Genomic DNA, 19552 nt, shown 5'->3' with positions numbered 1-19552 from the left:
AGGAGAAAATATGGGACACAAGAAGAAAGAGATCCAACACAACAAAGACAACCTGCAGGTTAAGAGTGAAGAGAGATCTCAAGATCACAGGTGTACTTCAGACACGGCATGGCCAGGGCAGAGTGGGGCAGCAGCTCAGGTCACAGGGGTGTGGACTGCAGTCAACACAAGATGCTTCCTGCTACTGGACCCTCTTTCTAACTCAAGGAGAGAATTCCCAGGTGAGCTGGCCCAGATTCTCACCTGGGCTTGTTTATCTCAGTGTGCTGATAAAGTGCCTATTCTCCACTCCCCTCCATACCCACAAAAGTATTCTGCTTGGACCTACTTCTGAGAGCAGGAGCAAAGCCATGGCGGGCTTCAAATCAAAAATAAGCAGCAGTCACAGAGCAATTAAGCCTGGGCCACAACTACTGAGCCCGTGCACCTAGAGTCCACGCCCCACAACAAGAAAAGTCACCACGATGAGAAGCCCGAGCACCGCATCTAGAGAATAGAGCCCGCTCGCCGCAACAAGAAAGCCTGCACACAGCAGCAAACACCCAGTACAGCCAAAAATTAATAGAAAGCAGACTTGTGGACCGGAGAATGCAATGGCACCCAACTCCAGTACTCTTGCCTGGAAAATCCCATGGACAGGGGAGCCTGGTGGGCTGCCGTCTATGGGGTCGCACAGAGTCGGACATGACTAAGCGACTTCACTTTCACTTTTCACTTTCATGCATTGGAGAAGGAAATGGCAACCCACTCCAGTGTTCTTGCCTGGAGAATCCTAGGGACAGGGGAGCCTGGTGGGCTGCTGTCTATGGGGTCGCACAGAGTCAGACATAACTGAAGCAACTTAACAGCAGCAACAGGCTTGTGGACACAGTAGGGGAATGAGAGGGTGGGACAAATGGACACAGTATCGCGGGAACATATACATTACTATATGTAAAACAGATAGCCAATGGGGATTTTGCTGTATGACTCAGGGAGCTCAAACAGGTGCTCTGTGACAACCTAGACAGGTAGGATAGGGTGGGAGGTGGGAGGCAGGTTTAAGAAGGAGGGGATATATGTATATCTATGGCTGATTCATGTTGATATATAGCAGAAATCAACACAATATTGTAAAGTAATTATCCTTCGATAAAAAAATAAATTACAAAAAAAGCACTAGTCTACTCCCCTAACTTAGCTGATCATTCAGCAACTAGTCCGAACTACAGTCCTGGCAAATGCTGCAGGACTCACTTATAATCTTGCCCTCTGACACCCCCAGAAGGGGCTCCAGTGAATTCATCAGACTATGACCCAGAAACTGGTTATCTTTTCAGAGCTTTTCCAGAGGTAACATTACCATTTCCCTTCACAAGTAGGGGTGGGCTTGCTACTCAGCTCTTTAAAACTATATGTTATTTATGAATATGTACAGGAGGTGGGAAAAACTATAAAGAGAAGCAAGGGAATAATTAACACAAATGTAGGGGAGAAAGCCGATTTCAACCAGGGAGGAACACACAGAGACTTCTAATGTGCCAGTAAAATTTGTTACTCAATCTTGATAGGTAGATATCCATATACATCATCTTTTGTTTATTTTTTAATATACATATATGTATTAGAATATTCTTCTTTATGGTGATACATTCTATAATATTTTAAGTGGTAAGTGAATTTTATTTAAATCAGTGATATTGTTTTAGTATATTAAAACACTGCTGCTGCTGCTGCTGCGAAGTCACTTCAGTCGTGTCCGACTCTGGGCCACCCCATAGACAGCAGCCCACCAGGCTTCCCCATCCCTGGGATTCTCCAGGCAAGAACACTGGAGTGGGTTGCCATTTCCTTCTCCAATGCATGCAAGTGAAAAGTGAAAGTGAAGTCGCTCAGTCGTGTCCGACTCTAGCGACCCCATAGACTGCAGCCTACCAGGCTCTTCCGTTCACGGGATTTTCTAGGCAAAAGTACTGGAGTGGGGTGCCATTGCCTTCTCCGATATTAAAACACTAAAGAGACCCAAAATTTTTCTTAAAATTTTTATGCTTGTAAATATGAAATGTTATATGAAATGGGCAAATTCTATGTCACTCACCCAAGCTGACAGAATAAGAATTAGAGAATACAAATAATGCTATAATTTTTAAAGTTGAATCTATAATTTAAAACATTCCTACAAAGGAAACTTAGGGCCTAAATATTCCTAATATTCCAGTGAATTCCACCAAACATTTATGAAAGGAATAATTCCAGTCTTACACAATCTCTTCTAAAGAATGGAAAAAGAGGCACCTTGAAGGAGTAATATCATATGACATCCCTTATATGTGGAATCTAAAAAATGATACAAAAATTTCCATCCATTATCACTGCTTCTACTCAAGATTAAACTGAAGTTCCCAACCAATACACAAAAGGAGAAAAATAAAAGGATGGTAAAGAAATCCATAAAACAAAGTATTCACAGGTGATAAACATTTTGCATTTAGAAAAAAACAGAAGCTTTTATGATAAATTATTAAAATTAACAAAAGAAAAAGTAAAATTACTAGGTATAAAGTTCATGTGCAGAAAATGACTAGAAACAATTTCTTAAAAGATACCAATCAAAACAGCATCAAGAAAACTCAATTTCCTAAGAATAAATATAGTAATATATAAGGCCTCTACATAGAAAACTGTAAAATATCATTCAAATAAGTTGGAATAATAATAAATAATAATTTAAAATGCCATCTTTATAGACCAGAAGACCCATCATTGTAAAGACATCAATTCTCCCCAAAAAGCCAATAATAAAACAATCTTAAAGAAGAACAAGGTGTAAGAACCAACAGAATCAGATAGCAAGAGTTACTATAAAGTACAATAATTAAGGCAGTGTTGCATTAGCTCAAGGATACACAAAACAGAATAAAAGCTTCAAAGTAGACCACACACACACAGACATTTTTACAAAAATGGCACCACAGAGCAGTGGGAAAAGGATGGTCTCTGATAAACTAGGCTAAGTAATTAGATGTCCATATGGACAAATGAAATTTGACTCCTATGTCATATCACAAACAAAATGAATCAATTCTAGGTGACTCAAGATCTGAAAACAAAATACTAAAACTTTCTGAAGATGGGAGAATAAAAGAGCACCAGCTATAAATGCAGCACTGGTTTTGTAATCTATGGGACCCCTTAAAATCATAAATAGCAAAAACAGAGCATTAAATCAAGTGTGGGGCTCTACTGAGCACGGGCCCCATGTGTCTGCACAGATTACATGCCGATGAAGCTGGCCCTCCAAGAAGCTAAAAGACTAGTAAATTGGACTACATAAAAACTAAGGACTCTTGTTCATTGAATGACACTCTTCTTTTTCAACTGCTCCATCTCCTTTTATTACAATCCTGTCCCCATGTTCCAGAATGACTAGCTATTTAACATACACACCACTGAAATTCATTGGAAGGCTTGATGCTGAAGCTGAAGCCACCAGATGCAAAGAGCCGACTCATTGGAAAAGACCCTGATGCTGGGAAAGATTCAAGGCAGGAGAAGAAGTGGATGACAGAAGATGAGATGGTTGGATGGCATCACCAACTCAAAGGACATGAGTTTGAGCAAGCTCTGGGAGATGATGAAGGTCAGGGAAGCCTGGCGTGCTGTGGTCCATGGGGTCTCAAAGAGTCAGACGCAACTGAACAATAACAACAAAACACACTACTCCTAAAATTGATCTTAACATTCCCATTTCTTTCTCAGTATATTAAAACAAAAGGGAGGGGAAAAAAGCTTTCGAAAAAAGCTTTTAGTTTAGTACCAGGTTTAGTACACCCCAGGAATAGCAACTTTACTAAACAACAGGAAACAAAACATGTCAGGAATCTGACCCAATACACAAAGTAGCAGGTGAGATTCCAGAGAGGAAAGAATGACTCCCAGGAGAACATACATAGACTCCTTCTAAACAACATTCTTGAGAGTGAAAATGCTAACCAGAAAAGTGGGAGAAGGTATCTGCATCACATACATCTGACAAAGACTCATATTCAGAATACATAAAGAAGTCCTACAAATCTATAAGAAAAAGGAGACAATCTTTCTTAGAGACAAATAGTAAGAGGAAGACGTGCTGAACCACATTAGTAAGAAGCAAAATTAAAACAAAAGTCATGCAGCCACTAAAACACTCACTAGAATAGTTAAAATTTAAAGGATTGACAACATCAACACCAACTGTCGGCAACTCCAAATCTTTCTTATCCTGTTGTTTTTCCCCATAGCACTTATTACTTTAACACCTTCTCAGTGGTTTAGTTACTAAGTTGTGTTCAACTCTTGCAACCCTATGGACTGTGCAGCCCACTAAAGTCCTCTGTCCATGGGATTTTAAAGGCAAGAATACTGGAGCAGGTAGCCATTTCCTTTTCCAGGGGTCTTTCTGACACAGGGATTGAACCCAGGTCTCCTGCACTGCAGGCAGATTCTTCACCAACTGAGCTACCAGGGAAGCCCTAACACCTTCTTACATACGTATAAAAAAGGATTGACTGATTCTCAGTAAGCCTGTGACCCAACTAAGTCAAGGAAAGTGAACTATGGGACTTTCTGGAATTACGGAAAAAGATCTGTTCTTTTGATAAGTTTGCTGTGTTGGAGCTGCTGTTGATCACTTGGGTATTATCTAATACAGAGGAAAGCACAGCTAAGAGATGAAGGCATATTTTTAAAGATGCTCTTTGAGCACGTGTATCTGATTTAGCTACACCTGAAGGCACAGCCCTGGACTTTTAATTAGGTAAGTCCATCAATTTCCTTTATTGCTTAAATAATGAGTTTCTGTACCCACAACTGAAAGGAGATTCATCACTGCCATGAGACGGTAACAACAACAAAAAAATGGTAGACTGAAAAATAGTGCATTAATCATTCAAAATTATATTTATGAATAATTTATGACAACGGCACCAGTTTATGGTATGTCACAGGAAAAAGGCAGGATACAGAAATATTATACAGTACACTGATTTTGGAAAAACTTCATATTAAAAAACTTCATATTTTTATTCAAAAAGAATAAAAATTCAAAAATTCAAGAGACCATCTTTAGAAAAGTATTTTTTCCTCTTTTTTTCACACTTCTGTATTTTCCAAAGTTCCTTTAATATATTTAAACAGTTTTTATTGAGATATAATTGACATACCATACAATATTCACCCTTTTCAACTGTACAGTTTAATGATTTTTAGTATATTCACAAAATTGTGTACTAACAGCACAACATTTTCATCACTCCAACAAAAAAGCCTTGCCATCGGCAGTCACTTCCTGTTCTCCCGAACTGCCAGCCTTAGCAATGACTAATTTATTTTCTATTTCTATGGATTTGTCTATTCTGAACATTTCAAATGGAATCATAAAGTATGTGGACTTTTGTGTCTGCTTCTTTCACTAAGCATGTTTTCAAGGGTCATCCATGTTGTAACATGAATTAGTAAATAGTAACTTCATTCCTGTTTATGGCTGAATAATATTCCAACATATGGGTTTATCACATTTGGTTATCCATTCATCCACTAACCGACATTTGCGTTGTTTCCACTTTGGGGCTATGATAAAAAAAAAAAGTTGCTATGAACATTCATGTACCAATTTTCATGGGGATATACATCTCTAGTTCTGTTGGGGAAATACCTAGGAGTAGATAGATGATTGAATGCATTACTTTTATAATTTTTTAAAAAGCAAAGGGAATTGCTTCTTAATGGAAAATGTTGAATGTCAGTGACACCAAGGTTGCTGCTACTGCTGCTAAGTCGCTTCAGTCGTGTCCAACTCTGTGCGACCCCACAGACGGCAGCCCACCGGGCTCCGCCATCCCTGGGCAAGAACACTGGAGTGGGTTGCCATTTCCTTCTCCAATGCATGAAGTGAAAAGTGAAAGGGAAGTCGCTCAGTCGTGTCCGACTCTTAGCGACCCCATGGACTGCAGCCTACCAGGCTCCTCTGTCCATGGGATTTTCCAGGCAAGAGTACTGGAGTGGGGTGCCATTGCCTTCTCCGGACACCAAGGTTAGGGTCACACAAATTCCTTCTCTTGACAGAGACTACAAGGTACTACTGCAGAGAAGATAACCACAGACAGAGAAGAACAATGACCACTCCTATTTGACAAAGTCTCTACCAGGCATTTATGATAGCAAGATTTAATTATAATAATCATAATAATCAAGATGCCAGGGCTGACACACTAATAAAATGAGTCTCTAAGCTGCCTAAAATTCCTGTATTACTGACCAGGCTAAAAATAAAGACAATATTTCCAAGACTCTCCTGGTGGTCCAGTAGTTAAGAATCCACTTTGCAATGCAGGGGACATGAGTTCAATTCCTATTCTGAGAATGAAGATCCCACATGCCACAGCAACTAACTGAACTGGCTACAACTACTGAAACAGCCACAGCTGCTGAACTCACACACCACAACTAGAGAGCCCATGTGCCGCAACTACTGAGGTCCACATGCCACAGCTAGAGGGTCCGTACCCTGCAATGAAAGATCTGCATGACGTAACAAAGATCCTGTGTGCCACAGCTAAGACCCAGGGCAACGAAATAAGTAAAAAAATAGAGTGATTCTTTAAAAAAAGAAAACAGTATTTTCATATATATGCTTTTCATAGTTTTCACTAGACTTTATCACTGGAGTGATAGCACCTTTCACAAACTCAACCAGCATAACTTAAACATTTAATGCACCAATGCAAAAAACTGTAGAACTAGGCAAGGCCGATCACTAAGATGGCCTCCCTTCTGCTTTCAGGAAAAATAATCAAACCATGGGATAAGCAAAGTGCTTAAAAATCTTAACATCAGAGTCAAACTCCTGGCCAAATAGTCATCTTACTCTTCCCATCATCTTAATGTCTTTGGGTGGATTTTCCTGCACACCACATGCATTTGTTCCATAATCCACCTGGCCAAGAAAAGATAAAGTATTTTATATCACATGAAAACAATGCTAAAGCAGTATTTCTAATAAACCTGAAACTCTATATTACATGCTTTGCATGTTAAAAATTTCTTATTGCTCCAACAGTAATCCAGTATCAATCTAGTGGCTAAGAAAAAAAGTAGAACACTCGTATGTCACAATTTATGGTACAAAGAGTGAATTTTTTGGATATCTATCTTCAAATTCCATCTCAGCCACTAGACAAATTACTTAAACTTTCTGAATCTCAATTTCCCAATAAAATGTGCCTAAAAACAATAAAATGTGCCTAAATGGGCTTTCCAGGTGGCTCAGTGGTAAAGAATCTGCCTGCCAAGACACAGGAGAAACAGATTTGATACCTGGGTCAGGAAGATCCCCTGGAGGAGGAAACGGTGACCCACTCCAGTATTCTTGCCTGGAGAACCCCCTGGACAGAGAAGCCTTGGCGGGCTACAGTCCATTGGGTCACAAAGAGTCAGACATGACTAAGCACACATGCAAAGACAAAATACTTTCAGAATTGCTATGAGAGATAAAACCAACAGTTTGGCATAAAACACATACTTATGAATAATAACTGCTGCTACTATTCTTATTATTAATTATATCATTAATATTAAGGTGCTTATACTATGGTTACCTTTAGATGACTGGTAAAATATAAGGGAAAAATCTGCTGTTTTGGAAGGCAAATATTGATCCTGCTCTTATTCTCACCCCAGTGTGAAAATAAAGGGATGTTACCATAAGACTTGGTGTAGAAAATCAAAAAGTCTAAGTGCTTGTGTTAGAAATAAAAATGGTCTAGTCATTTTGGTTCATAATCCACACCTATGATTATTTCAAAATTAATATATCCCCTTTCATGTATCAACAGGAAAAACCCATTTTAATAAAAGATTTAAATTGTTTTATTCTATGGCATGTTGCTGCTGCTGCTGCTGCTGCTAAAGTCATGTTCAACTCTCTGCAACCCCATGGACTGTAGCCTACCAGGCTTCTCCGTCCGTGAGATTCTCTAGGCAAGAACACTGGAGTGGGTTGCCATTTCCTTCTCCAATGCATGAAAGTGGAAAGTGAAAGTGAAGTCGCTCAGTCGTGTCCAACTCTTAGTGATCCCATGGACTGCAGCCTACCAGGCTCCTCCATCCATGGGATTTTCCAGGAAACAGTACTGGAGTGGGGTGCCATTGCCTTCTCCCCTATGGCATGTTATGAAAGGGAAAAGAATCATAAGCACTGAATCTATATGGAGAGAAAAATAGGGATTATCTGGACTCCTGCACATTAAATATAAACAATGCTGTATTTGAATGAATCACTGACAGTCACTACTAAAATGAAAGTTCAGTGACTAATTATATACATCTATTTATCTGTTGTTAGCTAACTTTGAGGAAAGAGGACAAATGTACAACTACTGAACTCAGGCATTCAGTCACTAAACACCAAATCTCTGCTGCTGCTGCTGCCAAGTCACGTCAGTCATGTCCAACTCTGTGCAACCCCATAGACGGCAGCCCAACAGGCTCCCCCATCCCTGGGATTCTCCAGGCAAGAATACTGGAGTGGGTTGCCATTTCCAAATCTCTAGAGTTCTCTAAATAACCACTTAGTCAAATTTCTAACAACGTCTACATCATAATGCTGTATCATATGATGAGAATAATTCTGAGACATTGTTATTTCTTAATTCAACAAAAATACTCTATTAGTTCCATCTAATAGAGTCTAATTAGCTAAGTGAGAATTTAAATCCCAGGAAAGGAGCCATTATGCCCCATATTCTCTGAAATGTAAAACCCTAGATTTAAAGAGACAAAAATCTAAAATACATGGGAATGGTGCCTCCGCAAGTTCACAAGTTGAATCCCTGGCTTGTGGACATATTTTTCTTAAAAGACATAAAAGCCAGTCCTTTCATCAGTCAAGCAAAGTCAAATTCTAAATGATGATCAGTCCCTGGTGATTACCAACCCGTGATACTGTGCTGACCTGACCTTCCTTTCTCTCCTAACACTGGCTCCATCGCCCACTTATACTTTCCCACATATCCAAATCCATGCATTTACCACTCTGGGTTTTTAACTTTCGGAACAAACAATACTAATGGGAAGATGAAAACAATAGTTGACAAGAGAAAAATCAAGATCAAAATATTTCACCATTAAAAGGGAAAATAATATCTTTTTTACTGAATACCAGTGAATCGACCAGAATCCACAGAAAAATATCAAATACTTATAACACATGACAACTTCTTGTAGATACACATGTATATGCAGATAGATATGTACTACATAGTATACGTCTATCTATATATGTACATGTGTATTTCTGTATTTCTACCCTTCTTCTCCAGCAATTTCAGACAAGTACCTAGCTCTGGAGAAAACCCTCTATGGAATGCCATTTTTGCTTCTTGTATGGAGTATTACATCATTATAATAATAAAGCAGTATTCTGTTTAATTAGGTCAAAACCTTCTTCAGTAAACACCATGAATAATAATTTTGGGATAACAGTGATACAATAAAAGGAGAGGAAGCAAACAGTATTTTCTTTTAAATGACAAACATAAGAATGTAATTTAAGCCATTATATTATCTGAAGCTAATCAAACCCTGAAACTTGTTTTACACAAATAGACACATCTTAATTTAGAATTAAAAAAAAAAACAAACTCTAGGACGTGTCACTTTACACGCAAAATGTGAGAAGGTAAAGGAACAAAAAAGGCAACTTTCACATGCACCTAAAAAGCTGCATTCCATCAAAACACATCACTGTGCCTATATTTACCATACCTGAACATACTGTTCTGCCGTGCTGCATGTTAATAAAAAATACAAAACAAAAATGGGGAAATATTAGCAGAATAAAACATAAAACTCTTGCATGGAAAATTTAAAAAACCGATTCATAAGCTTTTATATCTAGTATCTAACATGGATTAGTAATTTAACATTTTGTTTTTAACAAACCATGCATCTCTTGGTTTTGAATGGATTAACCCCCTGACACAATTTAATTTTTAAAATATTTTATCGTTTTCAGATTTCAGAGTAAGTTATAAGATCCTGGAGATAAGAGTCTCCTTCTTTTAAGTCAACTGCTTAATTCACTTATTAGAGCAACACACAGCGTAAGGAAGCAGAGGCATGACTTCCGGGTTGTGTCTCTGCTGCTGTTTTAAAAATAAAGATTTCAGATATTATTTAGCACTAGGCAAAAATTACCATTTTCAAAGGGGAATACTACTTCAAATTTAGAACAATAAAACTAAGTCTGTAACATCAGATATGTATTGGATTGGCCCAAAAGTTCGTTCAGGTTTTCCGATTCTATCTTAAGGAAAACCCAAGCAAACTTTTGGGCCAAACCAATAATCCACACTTTAACTGAAAAATATAGGAAACTGTCTGAGTTGTTCATCATTCTTGAAGGGATAAGCTGAAGGGGTAGGCTTCCGTTTAAAATTTCTCAATATAAATATTCGAAAATATCATGACTACTGATGTAGCTTCACTAACACTCCAGTCCCACATGGCAGAAGGGCTAACCCCACTGCGCACTTACTTCTCTTCTGAGACACAGCCTGCAGGCACGCCGTCACAATGTCACAGTTCCTCTGTACTTTGTGCACAAGCCTATCTTTCTGCTTCAGCTGCCGAAGTAGCTTTGCTGATTGAATGCCAATCCTGTACTTCAGTTCTCGAAGGATCGTCTCCAGTTCATTTGTGTCTATCAGCAAAGAGGAAAAGACAGCAATAAATACTCTGAGAGGAATACAAATTCCAATATGATACTGATCATAAGATAAATCTCTGGAACATCCTTTAAACCAAGTAATCCTGAATTTTCACCCAGAATTACATACACATATTCAGCTGATTCTGATGAAGTAAGTCACTCATCTATTTCCTGCCCTGTCCATGTAAATACTGTAAAATAAACTGTATTCTTGAGGCTACCTGTAACATGTAAGCAAAGAATCTTAAGATATCCAGCTCTGATTGCAAATTTATGTTTCATTGACTCAAAATTGTATCATTAAAGTGCTCAGATGGTAAACTTGCAAGAAAAGAGAAGTTTTTAGTCTGTTAAATCAATGATAAACCTAACAGCTGATAACACCTTTTTAAAGTACTCAGCTTTGTAAATGATCAGTTAAAAGTAGGTAATACTACATTTTCTAATGTAGATACACGCAGTGATGACCATCTTGTTTCAAATACACAGTCTTCCAAGAGCTTGATTATTGGGACAATACTTCACCTCCAAATATGGTAGAAAATATATTTCCTTCAATCAGATAAATAAAAGATAGTTCACATCCATAAAACTAATACTCTCAACATCAGTTTTTCTACAAAAGAAAAAAGACTTGAGAATCAGAAGCGATCACAACATTTACGTGAATAATCATCACAATTTGGGAGTTTTGTTAGTCATACTTAATGTTATCATTAGTCACCGTACTATGACCTGCCAGGCGAGCAAAGCCTTCTACTTGGCGTGGCATTGGTGGTTTGGATCTACTCATTCTGAAAGAGATTTAGAGAAACTAGAGAGGATCAGAGAGGACAAAAGAAATGTTCAAAAGTAAGAAAAATACTCCAGAGATCAAAGGAAGTGACCTTTGGGGGTCTGAGTAACACAAGTGGAGGGGGGTATTTGCTTTAACAACTGTCATACTCAGTTGACCTCATTATGAAAAATGCATTTGACCCTGAGTTAAAAAGAACTGCCTTGGGATTAATCAACTGTCTGTCTGATCTTGGACAAGGCTGTGCTCCAGGTCTCAAATTATACAAGATTATTCTGGGAAACAAATGTGAATAGCATTTATAAACACTAATATAAAGAACAATAAAGTAAGAATAAGGAATTGCTATGAAGAAGAGAACAAAAGCCCATTATTTCTCTCACCTTGAGTTCAAATGTGAGATATAATGAGAACACACTTAGGTTAATTGAAAATACTTGGGTTCTGAGGATGATTAAATATGGAATCAAGCAACAGGAAAACACCAGAGACTCTTTAAATCTACATTCCTTCAAATAGAGCAAACTTGAATGTTTAAAGTAGTTCCTTCTAGAAACAAAAGAGGTAGGAATATCATCATCTTGCATTTAAATTACATTTTCCTTCCACAAAAGAGTCATTTTCAGTGACTCTTAAGGTACCTACAGCTCTATGATTTTTTTTGAATAATATGCACTGTCCAGTATAGGAAAAATCCTCATAGTTGAATTTTAAAACATGTTTTACAGCAACATCTGCTGGTATATAAATATCCAGAAGATAGAAATAAGGTCTCCTTTATCTTTATATGTCCCACAGCATCAGCCATAGCTCCTAACACAGTGTTAAATAAATGAGGAAAACTGAAGAGACCATCAACTGATCATCATCAGTGATCATCATCAATGATCATCATTTCCTCTTTAAGGAACTCCAGTGTATGTAATAATAAAAATAAGCATCCTCAACTTTATGGACATGAGTTTGAGCAAGCTCCGGGAGTTGGTAATAGACAGGGAAGTCTGGTGTGCTTCAGTCCATGGGGTCACAAAGAGTCAGACACAACTAAGCGACTGAGCATTTACTGAGCACTTCATACACATTAACTTACATAAGTGTCACTTCCTCGCTATAAAGCAGTAGTATTTTCTTTTGTTGAAGTATAGTTGCTTTACAATATTTGTATTAGATTAAGATATACAGCAAAGTGATCCAGTTATATTTTTTTAGATTCTTTTCCACTATAGGTTATTATAAGATATAGTTCCCTATGCTATATAGTAAATCTTTGATGCTTATCTATTTTACATATAGAAGTGTGCATCTGTTAATCCCATACTGCTAATTTATCCATTCCCCCTGGCTTTCCCCTTTGATAATCATAAATTTGTTTTCTATGTCTGTGAGCCTGTTGCTATTTTGTAAATAAATTCATTTGTATTATTTGTTAGATTCCACATATAAGTGATAGTATATATTTGTTTTTCTCTGCCTGACTTATGAAGCAGCAGCATTATTATCCCTATTTGTAGGTAAGGAAAATGAGACTCAGAGAGGTTAAAGAGCAGGATGTTAACTCAAGCTGACTCCAAAGTTCACGCCCTTAATGAAAACACTGAGAAGAACACCTGGATTTCCTGAGAAACCATTATGGTGCCTCACATAAATAAATGACCCACACATGCTAAATATCTAAATAGGTGCCACAGCAAAATCCCTAATAGAGGGAAAAGAGAATTAACACACAGGGTATCTACTTTATAAGAGAGTCTTAACTGTTTTATGTCAGGAAGGATATTTTTTGATCCTGAAAAAAATCAAATAACCTAATAAGATGTAAAATTATTTTAGCAGACAGCAGTTTCCATCACTTGATTCCTCATTCTTAGTACTCTGATGATGTTTATTGATAAAGGTGTGTATCTGTGTGTGTAGGATTGGCATAACATGGCATCATGCTCTTCCTTAGAGAGTCGACTACAAAGAAAGAGGAGATTAGCAGGGAGCTTAAGACTGAGACCTGGGCAAAACTGGCGCTTATAGGTTTTAGGAATGAGGAGAGTGGTCACTCATTGTGATCTGTATTTCCAAAACTGTGACCTCTTTCTTCCTTAAACTTTAGCTTGCCAAATTTCCTCTTCCAAAAGGAAATTACTAATCCACAAAATTCTCTCAGTTATGAAAAGTGAATAACCTTGTGAAAAAAACGAAAAGCCAAATCATAATTCTTCAAAACTGATTCGCTGGATTCTGAAAGAACTATTGCCCTACGGAACTTCTTGGCATAAACAGACACTCTGAGAACAGCCAAATAATTGTATAAAATTAAATGGCATGACTCCAGCTAAAGTCTCAGGCAGGGGGAGGAAGGTGGAAGCCATTTGTAACAATCAACTGGGGGAAAAAAATCTTCAGGGGAAGCCAAAAGAGGAAGCAAAAGCTGTTTAAACAGATTTCAGAAAGCAGACAGATTTACTCCATTTCCAGTTTCTTTTCCCCTCTGGTACCAGCTAGACTGATCTTACAAATAGGAGACAGGAGACCACTCCATAGTATTCCTGTTCCTCCCTTTCCTGGTAATTTAGCACAAGGACATTAATTCAAGAAATGTTATGATAGCTTAGCATTTGTTTTCCACACCTCACTTCACTTTGTAAATTGAGGTCTGGATATATCTATACAAAAAGATAATTGTAAGTAAGCGTAAGTGCCTGAAAGGCAAGTTAAGGGGGAAAAAATATCTCAATTAGGACAAGACAGCAGCATCAAAGTCTGATAACAAAAGAAACACCAAACTAACCTCTGCCCCCAAAAGTCAAAGGCCATCTTCTGATCGACCTCTTCAACTGAATGTTCCAGCAGTTAAATGCTATGATAACGACATTACTCTAGGGCCCTCCACTAACCCGCCACCCAAGGGGGGAAAAAATCCACCTAGTGAGCTTCTTGAAATCAGGCGTTTTAAGCAATGGATTTCACACGTTCTGCTTAGAAATTGCATTATTGAATTATTCTGCCTCACTAAATACTATTCAAGCACGTAGCCAAAGAAGGCGGATTAAAAAAAAAAAGTGGCTGCTTTTTTTTTTTTCCTTCTTAAACCAGCCCCGAGGGTCACCTCTATTCCGCCTGGGGCCCCTCTAGGTAATTTCAGATGGATAAATCAGAAACTCCAAACCCGTCTTAACAGCTGTTCTGATGAAATTAGAACCTGGACTGCCTCTTGCCTCCGGCCTCTGCAAACACAAGGAGGATGGGGAAGGAGTCGGGGAGTGGGGGAGACCCGTGGCTACCATTCCAACAAGTGATGCTTCACTCGCCGACTCGAGAGGGAATGGGGGGACGTAAGAACTAAGACTAGTTATGAATCCGTGACACTGTGGACAGCCGCGACAGATCAAAGGAGACGCCCTAAACATAGTATCTCCGGGCGCACGGCCCATCAGCACAGGTGCGCACAGGTGAGCGCCGGCAGACCTGGAGGGGGCTCTGCACAAGGACGCTCCCCGGACACCCCCACCCGCCCCGGCCCTCACCTTTCTGCCGCAGGTACTGCATCTGGTGCCGCGGGCTCGGCCGCTCCTGCAGCTCCTGCAGTACGCGGGAGTCGCCGGCGCCGCCGCGACCGCCAAGGAACACGTCGGAGCCGGAGGCCTCGGTGGAGCTGTCGAGGCTGTCTCGGCGCCGCTGGCGGCCCCGAGGCCCCCGGCCCCCACCGACCGCCTCCTCCTCTTCGGTGCAGCTGTACAGCTCGGTGAGCAGCCCGCTCACCAGGGACGCCGTGCGGCTGCCTCGTGGCTCGCCAGGCTCCGGGTCCTCCTCGCCCTCCCAGGAGTCCCGGGAGCCCTGCGCTCGCTCCGCCGGGGGAACTCCGCGCCCCGAGTCCTCCGGCCTCGCCTCGGGCTGCGGGCGCCCCGTCCGGCCCCCACCGGCGGGCAGGACCTCCATGGCCCCCGGCCCGGCTCCCGCCGCTCCTCCCGCGGTGCCGCGCCAGCCAGTTCCGGGAGGAGGCGCGGCCTCGGCCCCGCAGCCGGTGTCCTGGGCCGGGCGCGGCGCCAGCGGGCTCCGGATCCCCCGGTGCCCGACCTCCCCGGGGCCGGAACCCGGGCCGCAGCTCCTTGGCCCCGGGCTGGGAGGAGCGGGGGGACGGCCACACCAGTGGATACCTGGGTTCACCTGCCGCAGTGGAGGCCCGCCTGAGCCCGGGAGCACTATCTCAAGAGAGCCAAGGAGCAGGATGTGGCCAGAACGTATCAGGATGAAGCCCTTAGCCCGGAGGGGGAAGGGCGCTCTGGCTGCTGCCGCCTTCACTTGCATGTAAGTGATTAACTCAAAAAGAGGGCAACTCTTGCATCCTATTCAGCCACCAGGAGGAAAAGGTGCCTGGGAGAGTTTCAAACACCCAGCAATAGGCCGAGGCCGGGAGCTCCCTCCTTCACATACTCCTTCTCAAAGCCAGCCCTTCTCACCTTCCCACCTGAGTCGGACACAACTGAGCGACTAAGCACAGCACAAAGGCGTTTCTTAAGTTTAGATTCTGACACTAATCTTTCCGAAGATCTGGCATGTACTTGAGATTTAATAACGCTGTAAACTTTTTTCCTTCGGTGAAAGAATTAAGATTAATAAAGATTCTTTCACCTAGATTAAGATCAACTAAATCTCTGGCACAAGACCTAACAGAATGGGGATTTAATAAATGTTACCAGAAGACAAAACTAATAAATTGACGCAGCTGATTCTATCAGTAAAATAAAAAGTTTACACGATACCCTAGACCTCAATGGAAGAATTGGATGCCCCTCCACTGTAGATATTTTTGTGACTTATTAATTATTGGCAATGTTTTCGTGTGCCAGGGCCTGTTCTGCCTTCTTTGCATGAATCTTCCCATTTAATTCTCACTTTAACCCAATTAAGGAGTAAGCACATTTTGGGGGATGGAAAGCCCGCACTGGGCAGCATGTGGGATCTTAGTTCCCTGAACAGAGATCAAACCCTCACTGCCTGCTTTGGAAACCCAGAATCTTCACTACTGGACCACCAGGGAAATCCCCAGCTTGACATATAACATTATATTAGTTTCAGGGATACAACATAAAATGATTTGACATTTGTACATGTTGCAAAATGATCACCACAGAAAGACTAATTCATATATGTTACCATATAGTTAGAAGGGTAAGAACTATTTGTTCTTCCCCTCACTTTTCAGATGAGAGAACTGAAGCACAGAGATGCTGAATAACTGGCCATTCCCAAAGAGTCAAGTGAATTTTCCTTAAAACTTAAAGTGTCTGGCTTTCATTATGGATGAATACATATTTCGTTATGGGTAAGTATGTATTTGTCTATCTCCTGATACTACTATATTACCTCAGATGACACCACCCTTATGGCAGAAAGCGAAGAAGAACTAAAGAGCCTCTTGATGAAAGTGAAAGAGGAGAGTGAAAAAGTTGGCTTAAAACTCAACATTCAGAAAACTAAGACCATGGTATCCGGTTCCATCACTTCATGTCAAATAGATGGGGAAACAATGGAAACAGTGACAGACTTTATTGTCTTGGGTTCCAAAATCACTGCAGATGGTGACTGCAGCCATGAAATTAAAAGACGCTTGCTCCTTAGAAGAAAAGCTATGACCCACCTAGACAGCATATTAAAAAGCAGAGACATTACTTTGCCCTCAAAGATTCGTCTAGTCAAAGCTATGGTTTTTCCAGTAGTCGTGTATAGATGTGAGAGTTGGACTATAAAGAAAGCTGAGTGCCAAAGAATTGATGCTTTTGAACTGTGGTGTTGGAGAAGACTCTTGAGAGTCCCTTGGACTGAAGGAGCTCCAACGGGTCCATCCTAAAGAAAGTCAGTCCTAAATATTCATTGGAAGGACTGATGCTGAAGCTGAAACTCCAGTACTTTGGTCACCTGATGCGAAGAACCAACTCATTGGAAAAGACCTTGATGCTGGGAAAGATTGAAGGACGGAGAAGAAGGGGATGACAGAGGATGAGATGGGTGAATGGCATCACTGACTTGATGGACAAGGGTGTGAGCAAGCTCTGGGAGTTGGTGATGGACAGGGAGGCCTGGTATGCTGCAGTCCATGGTGTCACAAAGAGTCGGACACAACTGAGTGACTGAACTGAACTAATGCTGTTAAATACTTGCAAATTTTTTAAAGGAACAACGTACCTGGCAAACAATGAGGGTGTTTCATGTTTGTTGAGTACACTTTTTACTTTCCAAGGCACTTGCATAATAGAGCCTGTAGAAACCCCATGTCCTTTGGACCGCCACCAAAATATATGTAAACATAGAGTGAAAGCAATAAGACTTTTAGAAACTGGAATTAATTATAAGGGAAGCAGAAGTTTTATAACTTTAATGTATCCAGAATTTAAAATTACACTAGAAATAGTATTTTTTGGTTTTCTAACTGTATTAACTACTACTATATCCATTTAACTTTAAAATGTATACAATAGAAGGAATGGAATTATTTGTTATTTTGTTGCTATTTTTGTTTTTTGAGGGTTTTTTTCCCTGTTGTCTCCAGCATGGCATTTGAGTCCTGAAATTGTTCCTTCAGATGTCGAACATTGCAACAAGCAAGACTTAAGAAAGAGAAACACTGAAACTGAATTTCTTTCTTAGCTGATTTCCCAGCCCTTTCTCTCTATCTCTTTCCCAGCCCTTTCTCTCTATCTCCACCTAGTAAGGGAAGTGATAACTAGTAGTCTTCAGCACAGTTTCACATCTGGGGTATCACTATCAGGACCTATAAAGAAACTCAAAGTGGGCTGAAAGGGATGGTGAAAGAGGCCAGGAACACAGTATGTCACTGACAGTCAACATTTCTAAATGAATCAGAACTTCAAAATCATCTCCTGTTCCTGAGGAGAGAAAACTGGCAAAATAAAAACTAACAAGGAAAGTAGATTCAAGCTCCTTGCTCTTGTTGGAATGATCTTGGCCCAGATATCCACATGACTCTTCTCTCACCAGGTCAGGTTTCTGTTTAAATATCATCTTCTCCGTGAATCCTTCCTAACTGCTGCATTTAAAATTGCAGCTCTCTACCCGTCAGTATTCCCTTTTTCCCCCTCTTTGTTCTCTTTTTTCCATAGCACTCACCACCTTCCAACATATAACATTGATGGATTAATTTTATTCTCTCTCTTCTGCTAGTAAATTATAAGCTCTTGAAAGCAGACAGTTTTGTCTCCTTTGTTCAGAAGTATGGCCACCACTTGGAACAGATGCCAGTGCATTATATGTACTCAATAAATAGGTTTTGAATTAATTAACTGAATGAATAACATGAAACTAGAGAAAAGGTCAACCAATTATCTGCTTTCCTAAAAAAAGTGAATTCCATTAAACAGAATCCTAGAAGAGGTATTGATGAAAGCAGTCCATTTTTGTACCCTGCCTTTCTGCTTTCCCAGTGATAGAAAGGCCCGCAATGAGTTCCCTAAAGGTCTGAAGTCAACTAATTGGATATGAGAGAGAACCACTGGCTAGATAGAATATGATTTCAAACTGATCATGACTAATTAATAGATTAAATTAAATTTACTATGGTTGACTATGTTACTAATAATAATTAGCATTTTAATTTGTTTGGAACTTTAGTTTTAATATTTAAATAATTATATTAATTATTTTTACCAGATATAAGGCCTAGTATTGCATTATATTTACAAGAAGCTTAGAAGCATTTTGAACTGTGGTGTTGGAGAAGACTCTTGAGAGTCCCTTGGACTGCAAGGAAATCCAACGAGTCCATCCTAAAGGAGATCAGTCCTGGGTGTTCATTGGAAAGACTGATGCTTAAACTCCAATACTTTGACCACCTCGTGCGAAGAGTTGACTCATTGGAAAGGACCCTGATGCTGGGAGGGATTGGGGGCAGGAGGAGAAGGGGACGACAGAGGATGAGATGGCTGGATGGCATCACTGACTCAATGGACATGAGTTTGGGTAAACTCCGGGAGTTGGTGATAGACAGGGAGGCCTGGCGTGCTGTGATTCATGGGGTCACAAAG

General features: G+C 40.2%; 1 protein-coding gene across 2 annotated transcripts in view; it reads right to left on the bottom strand.

The window, feature by feature from the left end:
* The window catches only part of TBC1D30 (TBC1 domain family member 30), a 104841-nt gene that overhangs the window by 71474 nt on the left and 13815 nt on the right, over window positions 1-19552 (bottom strand). Inside the window, exons 1-2 of one of the 2 annotated variants that reach the window (XM_055579699.1) lie at window positions 15038-16864; window positions 10553-10717 (exon numbers count right to left, since the gene is read on the bottom strand). In XM_055579699.1, the coding sequence (XP_055435674.1) occupies window positions 10553-10717; window positions 15038-15818 (946 nt within the window). In that variant the 5' untranslated portion in view covers window positions 15819-16864. Of the gene's footprint in view, window positions 1-10552; window positions 10718-15037; window positions 16865-19552 lie in introns of those variants that run through there. The other variant, XM_055579701.1, reaches the window with a different exon arrangement.

This window comes from Bubalus kerabau, chromosome 1 (assembly GCF_029407905.1).
Source record: "Bubalus kerabau isolate K-KA32 ecotype Philippines breed swamp buffalo chromosome 1, PCC_UOA_SB_1v2, whole genome shotgun sequence".
In the NCBI taxonomy this organism is placed as follows: domain Eukaryota; kingdom Metazoa; phylum Chordata; class Mammalia; order Artiodactyla; family Bovidae; genus Bubalus; species Bubalus kerabau.
This window is presented reverse-complemented; position numbering and strand designations above follow the sequence as displayed.